At 47.0% G+C, this 17,477-nt stretch overlaps 2 protein-coding genes across 3 annotated transcripts; both read right to left on the bottom strand.

Moving 5' to 3' along the window:
* Positions 1-227: 227 nt before the first annotated feature.
* Positions 228-5,986, bottom strand: lrrc2 (leucine rich repeat containing 2). Of its 2 annotated transcripts, none has more exons than XM_086205238.1 (10): positions 5,950-5,986; positions 4,852-4,993; positions 3,786-3,892; positions 3,593-3,690; positions 3,349-3,505; positions 3,005-3,138; positions 2,695-2,840; positions 2,277-2,429; positions 1,750-1,916; positions 228-1,153 (listed from the first exon to the last, which is right to left on the bottom strand). In XM_086205238.1, the coding sequence occupies exons 2-10, from the start codon at positions 4,986-4,988 to the stop codon at positions 1,104-1,106; spliced, it is 1,149 nt and encodes a 382-aa protein (XP_086061364.1). In that variant the 5' UTR covers positions 4,989-4,993; positions 5,950-5,986; the 3' UTR covers positions 228-1,103. The 2 variants fall into 2 exon arrangements, with proteins under 2 accessions (XP_086061364.1, XP_086061365.1); XM_086205239.1 differs by having other exon boundaries at positions 4,852-4,990; positions 5,950-5,975.
* A 6,189-nt stretch (positions 5,987-12,175) lies between these two features.
* On the bottom strand, positions 12,176-12,988 carry LOC147259599 (H-2 class II histocompatibility antigen, A-S beta chain-like). The gene is made up of 4 exons (XM_086205662.1): positions 12,810-12,988; positions 12,704-12,771; positions 12,539-12,649; positions 12,176-12,201 (listed from the first exon to the last, which is right to left on the bottom strand). The coding sequence occupies exons 1-4, from the start codon at positions 12,971-12,973 to the stop codon at positions 12,176-12,178; spliced, it is 369 nt and encodes a 122-aa protein (XP_086061788.1). The 5' UTR covers positions 12,974-12,988.
* Between the last annotated feature and the right edge of the window lie 4,489 nt (positions 12,989-17,477).

The following is a 17,477-nucleotide window of genomic DNA, read 5'->3' as shown; positions in this document are numbered from 1 at the left end:
ATTTGAACCTGACAGTTTTCAATCCACAAATGTTCTCAGAAGATTTTGGGGTATTTTTGAGCTCCTGCAGGAGTGTGCAGCCTACACACACCTGGATGGTTTCATTTTTCAGTTTAAGGTCGAGGAGAAAACTCCCCTGATTGCATATATTTCTCAATATATGCATGCAGGTGATGGCAGTCAGAAATGTGAGCGGAAAATTTCTGACATTTATTACAAAGCTTCAAAAGAAATTTATCACAACAAAATACAATTTTTTCCCCCATCATTAATATGCAACATCTGTAAAAACAATTTCTAATATTTGGTTCGCAACATGAGGCATTTCATCCAAAGTTTGACTGGTCTGAATAATTATAACTTTTTTTTACTCTACATAATTAGATTCAACTTTACCAGAAATAAATTTATGTGTCACTTTTCTAGTAAACCTTTCAGACTTTGGTCTCTACTTTCAAAACTTCAGTGGCAAAATCCAGTTTATTCCAAACATCTCGTGTTCATCCAGAGAAAATGGAAGCATAAAAGAATTCACTCAGACGGTGAAACCAGTGTGACGACGTTTCAATCAAAGCCCTGATGAAATGAGGACATGCCAGCTGGACTGGAACGTCAAATGCTGGAATCAGATTTTGGAATGAGAGAAGTTATTTTTGAAAGGAAGAAAGAAAAATAAAGAAAATACGAATATTGAATTTGTAGCAGAAAGTTTGTGAATTGTTGATCCAAAATGATTCTACGGAAGCTGAAAAATAAAGGTGAACATAATCGACCAGAAGTCTGAGAAAACGCTTGAAGACCAACCTCCTCTCAGGCAGTTCGTCTCCTTGGTGTGGTTCCACTTTCCCACTAACCAAATAATTCTTGGGGATCTTTGTTTGGTATCCAACATTCTTCCATACAACTCAGCAACAGAAACACTTAAAGTACCGGATCTTGAATTCCGTCCTCATTTTTGTCAAAAGTCAAACAAAAGTAGAAACTTGACAAGCTGAGAAACCATCAGATTCAAATGATGGCAGCTCTCACAACAAGCTAGCATTAGCATGTTAGCATCAGCACTTCCTTTGACTCACATGCGGTCAGACTCATCACCTTCGTCATCACAGCTGGCAGGAGATGGAGACCTTGGTGGTGGAGTAGGGGACGGAGTCTGAGGAGGGACAAACATGTTCGTCCCCATCAGGTCACACATTCTAACGGTTCAGAGTTTGGATGAAAACGTTCATTTGTTTCTCCTCATGCTGATGTCAAGTTAAGGGTTGTGCAGCATCAGAACTCTGAATCTGTATTTCATGGCCAGACCACCAATTAAAAACAGAGTTGAGGTCCAACTCCTCATCTCTGATTGAATGTATTTCAAAGAGGGAAAAGTGGGAGATTTGTAGAAACAACTGAACATTTAACAAAGGTACAATTTGTAGGTCATCAGGACAAACGCTGGTCTGTTACTGGCTGCTAATGTTAGCATTGCTAACTTGCCCTCATCTGCCCTCTGACCTTCCTGAGTCTCCTCCCATCCTGTTTCATGTCATGGTGAAACATGTACGGCTCCCTGATCCGATGGGTTCTATGTGTTAACCTTGCCACTGTTGTCATGATGCTCTCACCCTGAGTGACCGTGTCATCACGTTCAAGGATGCTGACTGGATAACTGGTATTCCATTGAGGGTTGAAGATTCAGATTCAGGGGCTGGAACTGTGCCTGATCATAGGTCAGAATTGTCTCAAAGCGTTAATGGTGATCACCTCTGTCCTTGAGCGTGTTGATATAGGCCTCCATGAACTCCTTCTCTCCACTGTCTTTCACTGTCTCATCCTGCTGTCCTCTCCAGCTCCTCCTATTCGCCTCCTCCTTTTTCTTCTCTTCTTTCCTCCTCTTTGCACTGACAGGTTTGTCGTACAGTCGGATGAACCTGTCAGGGAACAGTTTACTCTTTACTTCCTGCTTCTCATCCCAGAGGAGTACCTCAAGGTTCCATTCTGGGACCTCTACATCTATAATATGATACCACCGATGATGGAGAGTAAATAGCTGCTTATTCAAGTACAAGTACCTCACAATGAGTGACTTTTTATGCAGGTGTTGTAGGAACTATTGCGCTCTGCACCACATTTATCTGATATTTTAGTTTCTTTTCAGACTTTTATGTCTTGTGTTGTCTGTTTTTGTCATGTTGAGTTGGTAGCAGTTCACCCACTATGTGACGTTGGTGATACTTGTTTATGCACTTCATATTTGTCTAGTTGGTGTGTGTGTGTGTGTGTGTGTGTACTTGATGTCTGGGTTGCTGCAGAGTTTCGTGGGGATGCAGTTGAGTTCATTGTCACTGACAACGATCATCTTGAGCGTGGAGATTTTGGTGAGACATTGGGGGAGGTAGGACAGCTTGTTCTTGTGGACAAACAGAGTGACCAGCTGCTCCAGCCTGAATGACACACACACACACACACACGTCACCATCTTCACTGGGACCGCTGACATCCATTCATTCAACCTGAGTGTACACCTGTCTGCTCTCAACCAGAGTCCTCCACTTGTTGCCGTTGCAACACAACAGTACAAGGTCGTGTTTAAGTCACGTGATACATTGTCTTTTTTTTTTTGGACAACTACTTTTTTAAGAGACGTTTAACTTGTGATTCTGCCTCTTACTCAAACTCTGACACCTTGCGTGTGATGTCATCAGCTACCTGTCCATGTCCTGAGGCAGGTCGGTCAGGTTGTTGTTGCTCAGGTCCAGCAGCTGCAGTGAGCTCATCCTTAGAGCACAGATGGGGATCGATGCAAACCTGTTCTCCGCTATGTCCAGGTGAACCAGCTGCTTCAGGCTGTTCAGCTGGAAGGAATAACAGCATGACATCATCAACGCGGCAACATCAAGGTAAGAAAACCCACTTGACTCAAGAGCTCTCATAAAGACCAAAGAAGTGTGCGATTGATGAGTGTTGTGCGACGTATCCACACGCCTGCATCGGCACTGTGGTTTCTGTTCACGCTGACCTCAAAAGGAAGTTCAGACAGGTGGTTTCCTGTCAGCTGGAGATTCTCCAAGTTCTCACAGTCTCCGAGTTCTGGAGGGACTCTGGTCAGACGGTTGTAGCTGACGTTGAGCTCCTGCAGCTGCTTCAGTTTACCTGAGGACACGTGACAGACACACCTCACTGTTTCATTTGACCCTTTTTTCTGCAGATTGATAAATAGGAACCGGATGAAGTTTGTTTTGCTTTTTATGTAAATATGGTGGAGGAAGGTGTGGCCTATATCACATGAGTGAGGGAACAGGCGTGTAAGTTTTTTTTAATGTGTTCTCCTTAACATATGACAACATTGTGCTCCTGGCTCACCGATCTCGGGCGGAAGGTTGACCAGGGCGTTCTTGGGGATCCGGAGCACGGTGAGCTGGGTGAACCAGGGCAGGTAGTCGGGCAGCTGGCTGATGTTTGTCCCCCAGACATGCCACTCCTTCAGGTAGGTCATCCACTGCAGCTCCCTGGGGAAGTCCTGCCAAGCAAGGATGATGACACACACACTGGATGTTAGCATGTTTGCTGTAGACATGTTAGCTGTCAGCATGCTAGCAGAGTGTACCTTCCACTGATCTCCCGTCAGCTGGAAGGTCAGCTGACTCTGATCTGGATCCCTCAGATCTTGCTCCTCCTCATTGATCTTGTCTTGAGGTTCTGCCCCTGTACCCCCCCCCCCACACACACACACACATCATTAGAAAAAAGTGATACATACGTGTGTGTGTGTGTGTGTGTGTGTGTGTGTGTACACCTACCTGAGGGTGTGTGTGGTGCTGACCTCTCCAGGTAACGATGCAGCAGATTGCGTTCAGAAGTTTTCAGGTTTTTGCAGTAGATGCGATACTGCCACTCCTGTTCTATCCTGCAGACAATTAACATGGGGGGGGGGGGGGGGTCGAGCCACGGTGACCTCAGATCACATTTCTACTGGATGTTTTTCTGGGTGAACAGGTGACCTTTCTACTGGCTGGAGGCTCAGCAGCCAGACGCTGACCTGCTGTATTAATAGTTCACCAGATTAAAAATAGTACGGGTGAGTGGGTGAGGGAGTGAGTGAGTGAGTGAGTGAGTGAGTGGTTGGGTGAGGGAGTGAGTGGGTGGGTGGGTGAGGGAGTGGGTGAGGGAGTGAGTGGGTGAGTGAGGGAGTGAGTGAGTGGGTGGGTGAGGGAGGGAGGGAGTGGGTGAGGGAGTGGGTGAGTGGGTGGGTGAGGGAGGGAGTGAGTGAGTGAGTGGGTGGGTGAGTGGGTGAGGGAGTGAGTGGGTGAGTGAGGGAGTGAGTGAGTGGGTGGGTGAGGGAGTGAGTGGGTGGGTGAGTGGGTGAGGGAGTGGGTGGGTGAGTGAGTGGGTGGGTGGGTGAGGGAGTGAGTGAGTGAGTGGGTGGGTGAGGGAGTGAGTGAGTGGGTGAGGGAGTGAGTGAGTGGGTGGGTGAGGGAGGGAGTGAGTGAGTGAGTTGGTGGGTGAGGGAGTGAGTGAGTGAGTGGGTGGGTGAGTGGGTGAGGGAGTGGGTGGGTGAGTGGGTGAGGGAGTGAGGGTTACAGATCCTTCACTGAAGTTCAAGTATAAAAACATCCCATACTAGTAAAAGTCCATTGCTGAAAAAGTTGTGGTCCCACTGACTAACTTTATCACACGACACATCAAAGCATGCAACAAACACGTCATTTCCTGTTGCCACCAGGTGGCACTATGAGTCATCTGAACCAGAACTGAATGGGTTCCTCAGGATGCGGTTCAAGTGGTGTGTTCAGGTTCTCCTGGTTTGAGACCAGAACGTCGCTTGGAGGTAGCTGTTGGGTGTTGATGATGTCGGCTGCGTCTCACCTGGCGAGGGCGCTCTTCTCTTTCCGCTCCTGCTCATTCCTCTGTCTTTGTCTGTGCTTCTTCTCCCGGATCTCCCAGATCCCTCTGATCAGGGCCAGATCGTAGACTGGGACATCCAGCTTCCTGTCCACAATCATCTCTGCTGCCAGACAGGACGCCAGCGTTCATTCTGATATGATCGTCATGACGTTCTAACATTGCCGTCAGGTCGGTTCTCTCGGGTTACTGGAAGTTTGTTCACATCCTACTACATCACTCTCGATCTCAACGGTTCATGTAACGAGGTTCCATGTTCGATGACGAAGGAACTAATTAACTAAAATTAATACGTGAACTATGAAGCTTCAAGAAAATGAGCAGAGAATTCTCAGAATTTCAAAACAACATCTAATTTAAGGGACATTTAAATTGGGAAGGGAATCCCCTGATGGAGAGGAGGAGGAGGATGAATGAGTGAACACTTTATTCCAGTTACATACAATTTACGAAAAAAGACGACCCTTTCACACAAAATGGATCGGTCGCTGCTGCGGGTTCACTGTTGCTCAGGAAAACCCAGGACATCAGCAGCAGAAACCAGCTGAGACAAGCAGGCTGGCGGGACGCTGATCCTGAACCACTCGGTCGTCACCGGTTCTTTCAGAGGTTCTGGACCCCAGCACGGAGCTGCGGTCGATTCCAGAGTTGAACTCAAGCAAGTCTGGAATGAACCTTGGCACTCGCTGAAATATTCAGTCAGGGTTTCCTTCCTCCATCAACAGCAGATTAACACTCACAGGAGGTCTGAACGTGTAAACAACGTCCCAGTGATGAAGTGACTGCTCAGTTTCTCAGCTCTTGCCTGGAGTTTTATTACGGATCTGTGATGGATTTATACGGATCCCTATTCCCCCAAAATAAGACATTCCAAGTGAAGGGTAGAATCTGTGAACCCCCACTTTATATGTGTGGTTTCCAACAGGTTATGATCTATAATCACTCTCAAAAACTCTTCAACTTGATGATCTGTCAGCTTTAAGATGATCTCTGACGTGTGTGTGTGTGAGAGAGAGAGAGAGAGAGGAGCTGCTAACAAGTCTGTTCGAGGTCTGATCTTACCTGCAACCTGCTGCTTCCTCCACACTGTCGGCAGCTTGTTTACTGCAAACACACAATGCCTGTGTCCAGACCGTGTGTGTGTGTGTGTGTGTGTGTGTGTGTGTGTGTGTGTGTGTGTGTGTGTATGATCCAATGCGCTATTTTTACCAGCAGAACTGTGAGCCTCCTGTGAGTCACATGACACTGCCACCCCCAGACAGGCTTTAAAGTCACTGACATCATTTTCCTTTCATGTAAACATGAAGCAATGAGTGACTGGATGAACTCAAGTCACTCAGTCACAACAATAACAGGTTCATTCGAGACCGGCTTGGTCATGTTTAAGATATCACACCCTCTGCTTGGCCTGAGAGACCATCAGGAAGTAGACAGGTCCCGTCCCTGACCCCAGACACAGCCACGAGAGGAACGACAGCTGATGTCCTCTAACGAGAGACACCCGAGGGTCGGCCGGTGCCATCAGAGACTCTGCAGCTCGCTGGTTCTTCACCTGGGTGTCATAGAAATGCAGCGAACTAACAGGTCTGGTCCTCGGTTCTGTCCTGAGGCTCCATCGACGCTTGCTAGGGCGAATCAAGATCCTTTTCTTTACATTCTGACAAAAGAGTGCGTCTGTTGAGGACCAGCGAAGCTCCTCCCTCTGCTTATTTTGAACCATTTCAATGATTTTGTCTGAATAATGGATACTTTCTCACGAACAGTGATGATGTCGCCTGCCCCTTCACTTCGTAGACCCGCCCCCTGACACTTGAGGGTCCCAGGTGCTGACTGAGATGCTTCAGTTTCCCGGTTTGAGTTTGTACATCTGAAGCTGATGACTGACCTGATGCAACACTGCGAGCACCGCCCCCTCAGGTACACGCCCACCAGTGATGGGACTGACGTCGTTACTTTCGTCAGTAACGGGTAATCTAATTAATTACTTTCTCTGTTGTTACAACGCCGTTAGATTTCATGTTGAGCCAACCAGCGACGTCAGGTGGGCGAGTGTTTACACACAAACCCAGCACACACACCAACTATCGGAGATGGCGAGTCTGGAGTCGCGGTTAAAGACAGCGTTTTCAAGATGGAAATATCGGCACTTCTTTAACTTCGTGGAGGTTAAAGGTGAAAATGTACCTGCTACGAAGTCTCCACTTCAAGTTACTCCTCATAACCACGGAACTGATCAGCTGGTCTCTCAACGCTTCTGACACCATCATTTCAACAAGAAAACCAGGCCCGGGGGAGCCTGCCTGCCTGGACGGAACCCATCCTGCCGGCTATGTCTTCAATTCCTGGGGAAGGTGGCGTGTCGCATGTTTGCCGCCACTCTCCATGGAGGACATCAAGGCCCTCTACTTGTTTGGATTCATGGTTGTGGGGCTTCTCCTCCTCGGACTTGGAGGTTCCCTCACATTCCACACAATTGGCAAGAATCTGGATGTCCACACTCTTTACCCTCCAGGAGAACTCCACCCGCGTTGCTGACGCAAACTCCACGCACTCTCCTCCTCCCTCTCATGCTCCTGACCTCCCTCATCTCCTCGCCACCCTCCACCTCCTCGGGTGTCAGCGCTGAGGCCCTGGCTGCAGCCTAACCCCCCCAGGAACAGCTGCCCTGCGATGCCTCCCTCTCTCTGCCTCCATTTGGACAACGGCCTGCTCAAGTTTAGCGTTCAGACACAATCAGATGTGTGCTTTGTTTAATTCTGATGTGCCGTTCTTACAGTCAGCCAGTAACGATGCTGACGAGCTGTGGGAGCTGCGGGCCAGTGAGTGTGCATGAATCTCACCCTGGGCTGGAAGAATAAAAGCTTCTGGTATTCTGGTGTCGAGTGAAGGTGACGTCGTCCCAGAGCAGAGAGGCCGTCAGCGTCCAGTGTCAGCAACTCCAATTTAGTGAAGTGCCTCTGGATGGCCCAGGCTTCTCCTAAACTAGAGGCCAGAAACACCGCTGACACCGTTAATGGTGACAGAAACAGGAGCTGCTAACGGGAGCTCCGCTAGCAAAGAGGGACAGGAGCCACGGCTGGATTTTAAGAATCATAATAATAATAATAATCATCATCATCATAATCCAAATTCTTTGACATTTCCCTCCATCTTCCCCCTCTCCTCCTGTTGAGGGTGGTGGGGTGGAGCCTATCCCAGCAGCCTTCCCCCTGGACAGGTCACCAGTCCATGGCAGGGCCAACACATAGAGACAGACAACCATTGGCTCTCCCAGCCACGCCTACGGTCAATTTAGAGTCTGGATTAACCTGGTCCCTCTTGATGTCTTTGGACTGTGGAGGAAGCTGGAGTACCAGAGAGAACCCAGCAGGAACAGGGAGAACATGGAGACTCACCCAGAAAGACCCCGTGCTGCAGCCGGGGCTCCACCCACAACCTTCTTGATGGGGGGCACAGGGAGGACCACTGCTCCACCCACAACCTTCTTGCTGGGGGCCACAGGGAGGACCACTGCTCCACCCACAACCTTCTTGCTGGGGGCCACAGGGAGGACCACTGATCCACCGGGCCGCCCTTCTTTGACATTTTTAAACTTAAAAGGAAAAAAAGTAACACAATTGTTACTTTTTGGGAGAAGTAACTAGTAATTATAATTAATTACTTTTTCAAAGTAATGTGCCCACACAGCTGAAGGGAAACCAGAGATGTCTTCAAAAACATGCTGAAGTCATCACTTTTATGGGTAGAGCACCAAATAAAGTTTGGTGCTGAAATACACACGAATGTACAGCTACACACTGGAAATACACACAAATGTACAGCTACACACTGGAAATACACACGAATGTACAGCTACACACTGGAAATACACACGAATGTACAGCTACACACTGGAAATACACACAAATGTACAGCTACACACTGGAAATACACACGAATGTACAGCTACACACTGGAAATACACACGAATGTACAGCTACACACTGGAAATACACACGAATGTACAGCTACACACTGGAAATACACACGAATGTACAGCTACACACTGGAAATACACACGAATGTACAGCTACACACTGGAAATACACACGAATGTACAGCTACACACTGGAAATACACACGAATGTACAGCTACACACTGGAAATACACACGAATGTACAGCTACACACTGGAAATACACACGAATGTACAGCTACACACTGGAAATACACACAAATGTACAGCTACACACTGGAAATACACACGAATGTACAGCTACACACTGGAAATACACACGAATGTACAGCTACACACTGGAAATACACACGAATGTACAGCTACACACTGGAAATACACACGAATGTACAGCTACACACTGGAAATACACACGAATGTACAGCTACACACGTATATATGGATGGATGTGTCTCCACAGAAGGAGCTTCATAGTTTCCTCCATTCAGAGGCGTTGTGGTTCTCTGGTTGGTTGTGGTTCTCTGGTTGGTTGTGGTTCTCTGGTTGGTTGTGGTTCTCTGGTTGGTTGTGGTTCTCTGGTTGGTTGTGGTTCTCTGGTTGGTTGTGGTTCTCTGGTTGGTTGTGGCCAAGCAACAGAAAACGCATCTACTAAACTGGTGGTGTGCAGTTTCTGATGTCACACTTGTTCACCGGTCGTGAGGTCATGAGGTCATGAGGTCATGAGGTCATGAGGTCATGAGGTCCGTCCAGTCAGGTTCAGTTTTCAATGTTCTTCTCATGCCTTTTCTCCACCAAAGACAAATCCCCTTGCAGGTTTGACCCTGCGATGTTTTTATCACAACATGAAAAATACAGGAATTTTCACCAGAAGACTTTAAAACCACTCAATTTTATGCTGCAAGTCTTGTATTTCAACAATTTTCTCTTTGTTGCTCATCTCCAATGTTGGTAGCAGCAGCAGGTGACCTGCCCCGCGTGCAGGGGCGTGGCCTGCTTTGGCCAACTGATTGAGGATTTTGATTGGTGGATTGCTGAGCAGTGTTTGTGGGCTACCCTTGATATTGTAAGACATGTTGAGTTAATTTGCTGCTGCTGACCTGTCATCTGACGTTTGTCTCCTAGACGATGGGTGGTGCGGCTCTGTGTGTTACTGCTCTTGGCTTCATGCGCGAGTCCCCAGTAGACATCAGTTCTCCTGTCCAGGCCTCGTCTGACGACAAACCGGGACCTCCCATTGTTGGTCTCTGTTTGCATCTTCACTCCATCGTCCAGATCAGGGGGCACCAACTTTTTGACCTTGAGAACGACTTCCTGGGTCCTGACTGTGGCAAAGGTCAGAGTTCATCTAAATTACCTAAACTTTACATGTTTTAACTCTTTTTTTTGTGATAATGTCACTGTCAAATCTATATGAATGCAAATGTGGTTAAAAAATGAGTAGCAACAGAAAAATCCTTACAGGTCGGGGGGGGGGGGGTACCTGGTGCCCGCGGCCCCATGTTGGTGACCCCTGCTCTGGACGTTTGGGAGCGTCGCCCAGACATCAAGACGATGAAGCGATGCTGTGCACCTCAGTGGTCACATGATGGTCACATGACCTGAATACCAGTTGGATTTACTCCAGGAAGAAGAAATCCTGTATTTTCATGAACTTGCCAGTGAACGCAGAGCAGGCCTGTCACGATGACCTCTGCTGGACCATAACGGTCCTACAAATTGTTGCTGATGAACGATGTTATTGTCGTCAACATTCTGAGACCCTTGTTTTAATTAACGGCATCAAAGCAATAAACTTTAATTCCTCACGAATATTCAACATTCCTTTAAATAAAGGAGAAACCAAGGGTTGATGAGTGCAGCGTCCCTGCCTTCCTCTGCTTACCAGCCAATGACGGACTCACCCCCATCACTTCCATGCCTTCCTTCGTGTTCGCGTTTGCTTCCCTGTTGCTCCGCATGACACGCGCTAGTGGCCCCGCCTCCCCCCACTGGGACAAAGATTGAATGACTGACAGGAGGGTTTCCTCGGCTCAGGCGCTGACAGACGCACAGAGAGGAGGAAAACAAACACGCGTGCACGTCGATACGTCGAGGCAGGCGAAATGATCGAGGTCGTTTATTTATCGTGCGGTTAATCGATTCATTGATGATCACGACAGGCTGCTTAATACTAAGAGCGTCTTTGTTTTCCTCTCCAGATGCAACGACTCAGCTGACTTCGTTTTTGTACTCCATTCACAAATAAAACTGTATAGATTACACTTCTACCGTCAAATTACCAATTTTTGATGATTTTAGTCTGTTTTCACTGTCCTTTTAATTTATAATCTGGTGCTTGTTCGTGTTTTATTGAAGTTTCATTTAATGATTTAATGTATTGGAAGTCAGCAGTCACTCACTCTTTTGAACTTCATGCTAAAACATTTTTATAATTTCAACATTTGGAGAAGAAACTTCAGTGAAAACTCTGCTGACCCTGCTTCCATAATCACTTCTAACTTTTACCATTAAAGTGTACCCCCCAAAAACCCTAAAAAGAACCAGTATCACAATTGAATGACTTTTTTTTTTACATATAAGTTTAGGAATAATCTGTGAAATAAGGGTTGCTCTGCTTAATTTGCTGCATTATCACTCAATTGAACTTTTTACCATTGAAAAAATAGAACAATTCTGTAAAATAACTGTCTCTCTGCTGAATTCAAAGCATTATCACTTAATTGAATGTTTTCTGGCATCAAAACTGAGGGGAAATCTGTAAATTAAGGGTTTAATTTGCTGCCTCATTACTCAGTTTAAGAAAAATATGGAAAATAATGTTTTTTATTGTTAGACTTTAAATGAAATTTTACGGTTTGTTTGGCGGCCGCTGCTGCCAGTCATTTGACCGTTTCTTTCCCCCCAGTGCAGGTTCTCTAAAAGTGAAGGTTTTGAGGATCAGGGGAACTGTTTTTCCCCATAGCAGCAAGTGCTTTCTCACCTTAGCGGCTGCTGGGTCAAGTCCCGCCCCCTGCTGGCCCGGAGGACTCGTGTTGCCTCTGGTTTTTGGTCCTAGATGGAAGACTTCCTGTTGATGGGCGTCGATGTAAATAAAAACACGATGAGAGTCCATAAGTCTTTATTGAGGGTAGAAATCCCAATCAAGATCAATACAGCGGATCCAGGTCTCCACCTCAACATGAACTTGAAGGACTGTTAGTCAGAACTGGATTGTACCAGTTGTAGACCTGGACCTGATGGTCCTGGATCAGTTGAGATTCAGAGAAGCAAGGTCGGAGTGTTTAGTCCTTCTAACACATCACACAGGCTTAAGCTCCAGGACCAGGATCAGGTTTAGCTGGTGGGAACCAGAGTCCGTCCTGCTTAAAGAACAAGAGAGAGGAACAGGGTCAACAAGACACACACACCATGAAAGCTGGTCTAAACTGGACTGGACTAAACTAAAAAAGCAGTGGGACCAGGTTCAGGCCTGGTTCTAGAAGGGAAGGAATGAAGTCTTCAGTCTGATCCGCTTTGCTGTAGGTCCTGGGATCAGCCCGTTTGGTTCTTTACTTCCTTCAACTTCACTGTCACATGATTTTGAACCTCGAATTTCAAGGTTTTGATTGGTCATCTGGAACCCAAACTGCTGTCAACTGGACTGAGCCTGGCATTGTGGACTAGTTTTGATCTGGTTTGGGAGTGTCCGAGTCTGACCTCTGGCCTTCCTCTTGTTGTTGAATCCAGCTAGAGACAAGATGAGACCCAGAACCAGTCCTGAAGCTCCAATGGCAATTTTGTTTCTCTCAGACTCGGGCATGGACAGGTCTGGTGGACCGGTGAGAGACAGACAGGAAGGCAGACAGGTTGACAGGTGTTTACCCCAGTCCGTGTAGAGAGGCTCTGTCAGGCTGGCGTGTTCCACCAGAGAGGAGAGCTTCTCTCCAGCCCTGCAACACAAACACAAGACTCTTGTTGAGACCTGAACCTGAAACTGGTTGTGTACACCAGGTGAGAGTGGATCTGGAAGTACCGGTCGGCGTTGGCCCACTCATCGGTGGAGGTGATCCCAGAGGTGACTTCCTGTCCGTCTCTGAACCAGCTGACTTTGATGGGATTGGGATAGAAGTCGTAGATGCTGCAGACCAGCATGGCGGGACGGTGACCAGGAGGCGGATCCTTGGAGCACAGCAGCACGGAGGGCTTCACTGAAACACACGATGGTCCACGTGGACCGTTAGTGGTTCAGGTGTGCTGGACGGTTCCCAGGTACACCGACACATCTGCAGATTTACATGCAAAGACTTTCCTGGCAGGAATAATTCAGGGAAACTTCTCCCATAAGCATCTACAGTTAATCCGAACCGCCAGGAGGCGGCGGAGAGCCAACCTCAGTCTGGAGCGTGTTGCTAAACCACACGCTTGAAGGTTTTTAAGCATTCTAAATATTCAACCTCTACATCCATCCTGTTCCAGGGTTGTGAGGGTGGAGCCTAACTCTTCTGTCACTGAGAGGCAGGGTCATGTTTCAGCCCCCCCCACCACAGAGTTCACTTTCATTAGTTAACCTAACGAGCATGTTTTTGGTGTGCGAGAGGACGCCTGGGTACCTGGAGAGAACCCGCCCAGACGTTCTCCCCGCGTCTGGGAGAACGTCCCGTTCTGCTGCTCGAGTGATGAAACTTCGAAACCACGCGAGAGTGAAATAATGAATGATAACGCCATCATTTCTGAATGTTTCTCAGGTGAGGTCAGCTTTCAGGAAGTAAGGAGACAGTACTACTTCCTGTTGTTGTCTCTGATTGCAGGTAAATATTAATTGCTGTTTTTAGTTCTTAATTGTCCGGAAGGATGAGCGGTTCAAGTCCCCACCCTGAACTCTGCCAGCTGATCCTGACAACAACCACCATGCTATGCTGGTGTGAAGGATGATGTCACAGTACCTGCGTAAACACAAATGTTACTATATGGGATTGCGATATGAATCTTCGATGTGAAGACGTAGTGATGTCACAGGAACTCACCTGACTTTCTCAGAGCAGCCTAGCGGTGGAGCTGAGGAACTCCCCTGGGCGGTGATGGAAGCCTAGAGTGGAGTCAACAGACAAGGAGTCGTCCTGTAAGACAAGAAACTGGACAGCACTGGAGGTAGAGGACAGCGATCAGGGGGGCATTGATGAGCAATCGGGGGGCATTGATGAGCATTCAGGGGGCATTGGTGAGCAATCGGGGAGTATTGATGAGCATACGGGGGTCATTGATGAGCAATCGGGGAGTATTGATGAGCATTCAGGGGGCATTGATGAGCATTCAGGGGGCATTGATGAGCATTCAGGGGGCATTGATGAGCATTCAGGGGGCATTGATGAGCATTCAGGGGGCATTGATGAGCATTCAGGGGGGCATTGATGAGCAATCGGGGAGGTACTGATGAGCAATCGGGGGGCATTGATGAGCAATCGGGGGGCATTGATGAGCATTCAGGGGGGCATTGATGAACATTCAGGGGGCATTGATGAGCAATCGGGGGGCATTGATGAGCAATTGGGGAGGTACTGATGAGCAATCGGGGGGCATTGATGAGCATTCAGGGGGGCATTGATGAACATTCAGGGGGCATTGATGAGCAATCGGGGGGCATTGATGAGCAATCGGGGAGTATTGATGAGCATTCAGGGGGCATTGAGCAATCGGGGAGTATTGATGAGCATTCAGGGGGCATTGAGCAATCGGGGAGTATTGATGAGCATTCAGGGGGCATTGAGCAATCGGGGAGTATTGATGAGCATTCAGGGGGCATTGAGCAATCGGGGAGTATTGATGAGCGATCAGGCGGGCATTGATGAGCAATCGGGGAGTATTGATGAGCAATCGGGGAGTATTGATTAGCATTCAGGGGGCATTGATGAGCGATCAGGGGGGCATTGATGAGCAATCGGGGAGTATTGATGAGCATTCAGGGGGCATTGATGAGCAATCGGGGAGTATTGATGAGCATTCAGGGGGCATTGATGAGAGATCAGGGGGGCATTGATGAGCAATCGGGGAGTATTGATGAGCGATCAGGGGGGCATTGATGAGCAATCGGGGAGTATTGATGAGCGATCAGGGGGGCATTGATGAGCAATCGGGGAGTATTGATGAGCGATCAGGGGGGCATTGATGAGCAATCGGGGAGTATTGATGAGCAATCGGGGAGGTACTGATGAGCATTCAGGGGGCATTGATGACCATTCAGGGGGCATTGATGAACATTCAGGGGGCATTGATGAGCAATCGGGGGGCATTGATGAGCAATTGGGGAGTATTGATGAGCATTCAGGGGGCATTGATGAGCATTCAGGGGGCATTGATGAGCAATCGGGGAGTATTGATGAGCAATTGGGGAGTATTGATGAGCATTCAGGGGGCATTGATGAGCAATCGGGGAGTATTGATGAGCATTCAGGGGGCATTGATGAGCAATCGGGGAGTATTGATGAGCATTCAGGGGGCATTGATGAGCAATCGGGGAGTATTGATGAGCATTCAGGGGGCATTGATGAGCAATCGGGGAGTATTGATGAGCATTCAGGGGGCATTGATGAGCAATCGGGGAGTATTGATGAGCATTCAGGGGGCATTGATGAGCGATCAGGGGGGCATTGATGAGCAATCGGGGAGTATTGATGAGCGATCAGGGGGGCATTGATGAGCAATCGGGGAGGTACTGATGAGCATTCAGGGGGCATTGATGAGCATTCAGGGGGCATTGATGAGCATTCAGGGGGCATTGATGAACATTCAGGGGGCATTGATGAGCAATCGGGGGGCATTGATGAGCAATCGGGGAGTATTGATGAGCAATCGGGGGGCATTGATGAGCATTCAGGGGGCATTGATGAACATTCAGGGGGCATTGATGAGCAATCGGGGGGTACTGATGAGCAATCGGGGGGTACTGATGAGCAATCGGGGGGGTACTGATGAGCAATCGGGGAGTATTGATGAGCATTCAGGGGGCATTGATGAGCAATCGGGGAGTATTGATGAGCATTCAGGGGGCATTGATGAGCAATCGGGGAGTATTGATGAGCATTCAGGGGGCATTGATGAGCAATCGGGGAGTATTGATGAGCATTCAGGGGGCATTGATGAGCAATCGGGGAGTATTGATGAGCATTCAGGGGGGCATTGATGAGCAATCGGGGAGTATTGAGCAATTGGGGTTCTGATGAGGGGGCAGGGTATTGATGAGTCATCAGAGCATGATCAGGTCAGAGTATAGAAAAATACACTGATGACCAATGTTTTGATGATCATATTAGATAATCACAGTATAGATCAAAGCATTGATCATCAGCCTATAGAAGATCAGAGTATAGATCAGATCACTGGACTATAGAATATCAGGGTACAGAGCAGATAATTTGAGTATAGATCAAAGAGTAGATAAGAATGTAGATCATCAGGGTATAGATCAGTGATTATAGATCAGAGTACACATTATAATATAGATCATCATCACATAGATCTCAGTGTTTGAGCATAGATAAGATAATCAAATCATAGCTCAATTATGGATCATCAGACTACTGATCAGATCATCACAATATAGTTTCAGAGTAAAGCTCATCAAAGTATATGTCCGATCCTCTGAGTATAGATTATCAGGGTATTGATTATAAGAACAGATCGGAGTGTAGATCAACATACTACAGATCAGAATATAGATCGGCGATTATAGATCGTAGCACAGGTCATCAGAGTATGATCATCAGCGCACGGACCAGATCATCGGGACATAGATTATCAGTGTATTGATCATAAGAGCATTGATCATTAACCTATAGAAGATCAGAGTATAGATCAGATCATTGGAGTATAGATTTTCAGTGTATTGATCATAAGAACATAGATCATTGAGTGTAGATCAACATAGTACAGATCAGTACCGATCAGAGATTTTATATATATTAGGAGTCCAGATCATCAGAGTATAGATCAGATCATTGGAGTATGGATTATGAACATATTAATCATAGGAATACAGATCATCAGAACATAGATCAGTGAGAATTGGAAAAAAAAAAGTAGGGATCCTCACAGTGTAGATCAGAATATAGGTGACATCAACGGAGAATAGATTATCAGTGTATTGATCATAAGAACATAGATCTTCAGAGTGTAGATCAACATGCCGCAGATCAGAGGACAGATCAGTGTATAGATCATATCATCAGGACATAGATTCAGTATGGATCATAAGAGCATAGATCATAGTCTAGAAAAGAATATAGATCAGAGTACAGATCATTTAAGGATATTGATTATCAGTGTATTGATCGTAAGAGCATTGGTCAGAGGGCAGAACAACATAGTAGAGATGAGATCATCAGAGTACCCAATCAGTACAGATCAGAGATTGTATATCAGATTACAGATCATCATAGTATAGATCAGATAATCTGAGTATTGATAAGAATATGGATCGTGAGAACATAGACTGGAGTATACATCATTAGAGTGTAGATCAGGGAGTATCGATCATCAGAGTACAGATCCTCACAGTGTAGATCGGAGTATAGGTGACATCAAGGGAGTATAGATTATCAGTATATTGATCATAAGATCATAGATCTTCACAGTGTAGATCAACATAGTACCAATCATCACA

The sequence above is a fragment of the Aulostomus chinensis genome, chromosome 6 (genome assembly GCF_037954235.1).
Source record: "Aulostomus chinensis isolate RoL2024-O1b breed Wild chromosome 6, RoL_Achi_v1.0, whole genome shotgun sequence".
Classification (NCBI taxonomy): Eukaryota; Metazoa; Chordata; class Actinopteri; order Syngnathiformes; family Aulostomidae; genus Aulostomus; species Aulostomus chinensis.
The sequence above is the reverse complement of the archived record's forward strand: the minus strand, read 5'-3'. Positions and strand labels throughout refer to the sequence as shown.

Bases quoted from the DNA above. Each gene is read 5' to 3' on its own strand.
- lrrc2 (XM_086205238.1), bottom strand. From the start codon at position 4,988: ATGATTGTGGACAGGAAGCTGGATGTCCCAGTCTACGATCTGGCCCTG. The intron at 3,139-3,348 runs GTGAGCCAGGAG...ACGTGTCCTCAG, and splicing joins CAACCTTCCGCCCGAGATCG to GTAAACTGAAGCAGCTGCAG. The intron at 2,430-2,694 runs GTAGCTGATGAC...TGTGTCATTCAG, and splicing joins CTGCCTCAGGACATGGACAG to GCTGGAGCAGCTGGTCACTC.
- LOC147259599 (XM_086205662.1), bottom strand. From the start codon at position 12,973: ATGCTGGTCTGCAGCATCTACGACTTCTATCCCAATCCCATCAAAGTC. The intron at 12,650-12,703 runs GTAAACACCTGT...CCGGTCCACCAG, and splicing joins GCCTCTCTACACGGACTGGG to ACCTGTCCATGCCCGAGTCT. The intron at 12,202-12,538 runs GTCAGACTCGGA...TTCTTTAAGCAG, and splicing joins CAACAAGAGGAAGGCCAGAG to GACGGACTCTGGTTCCCACC.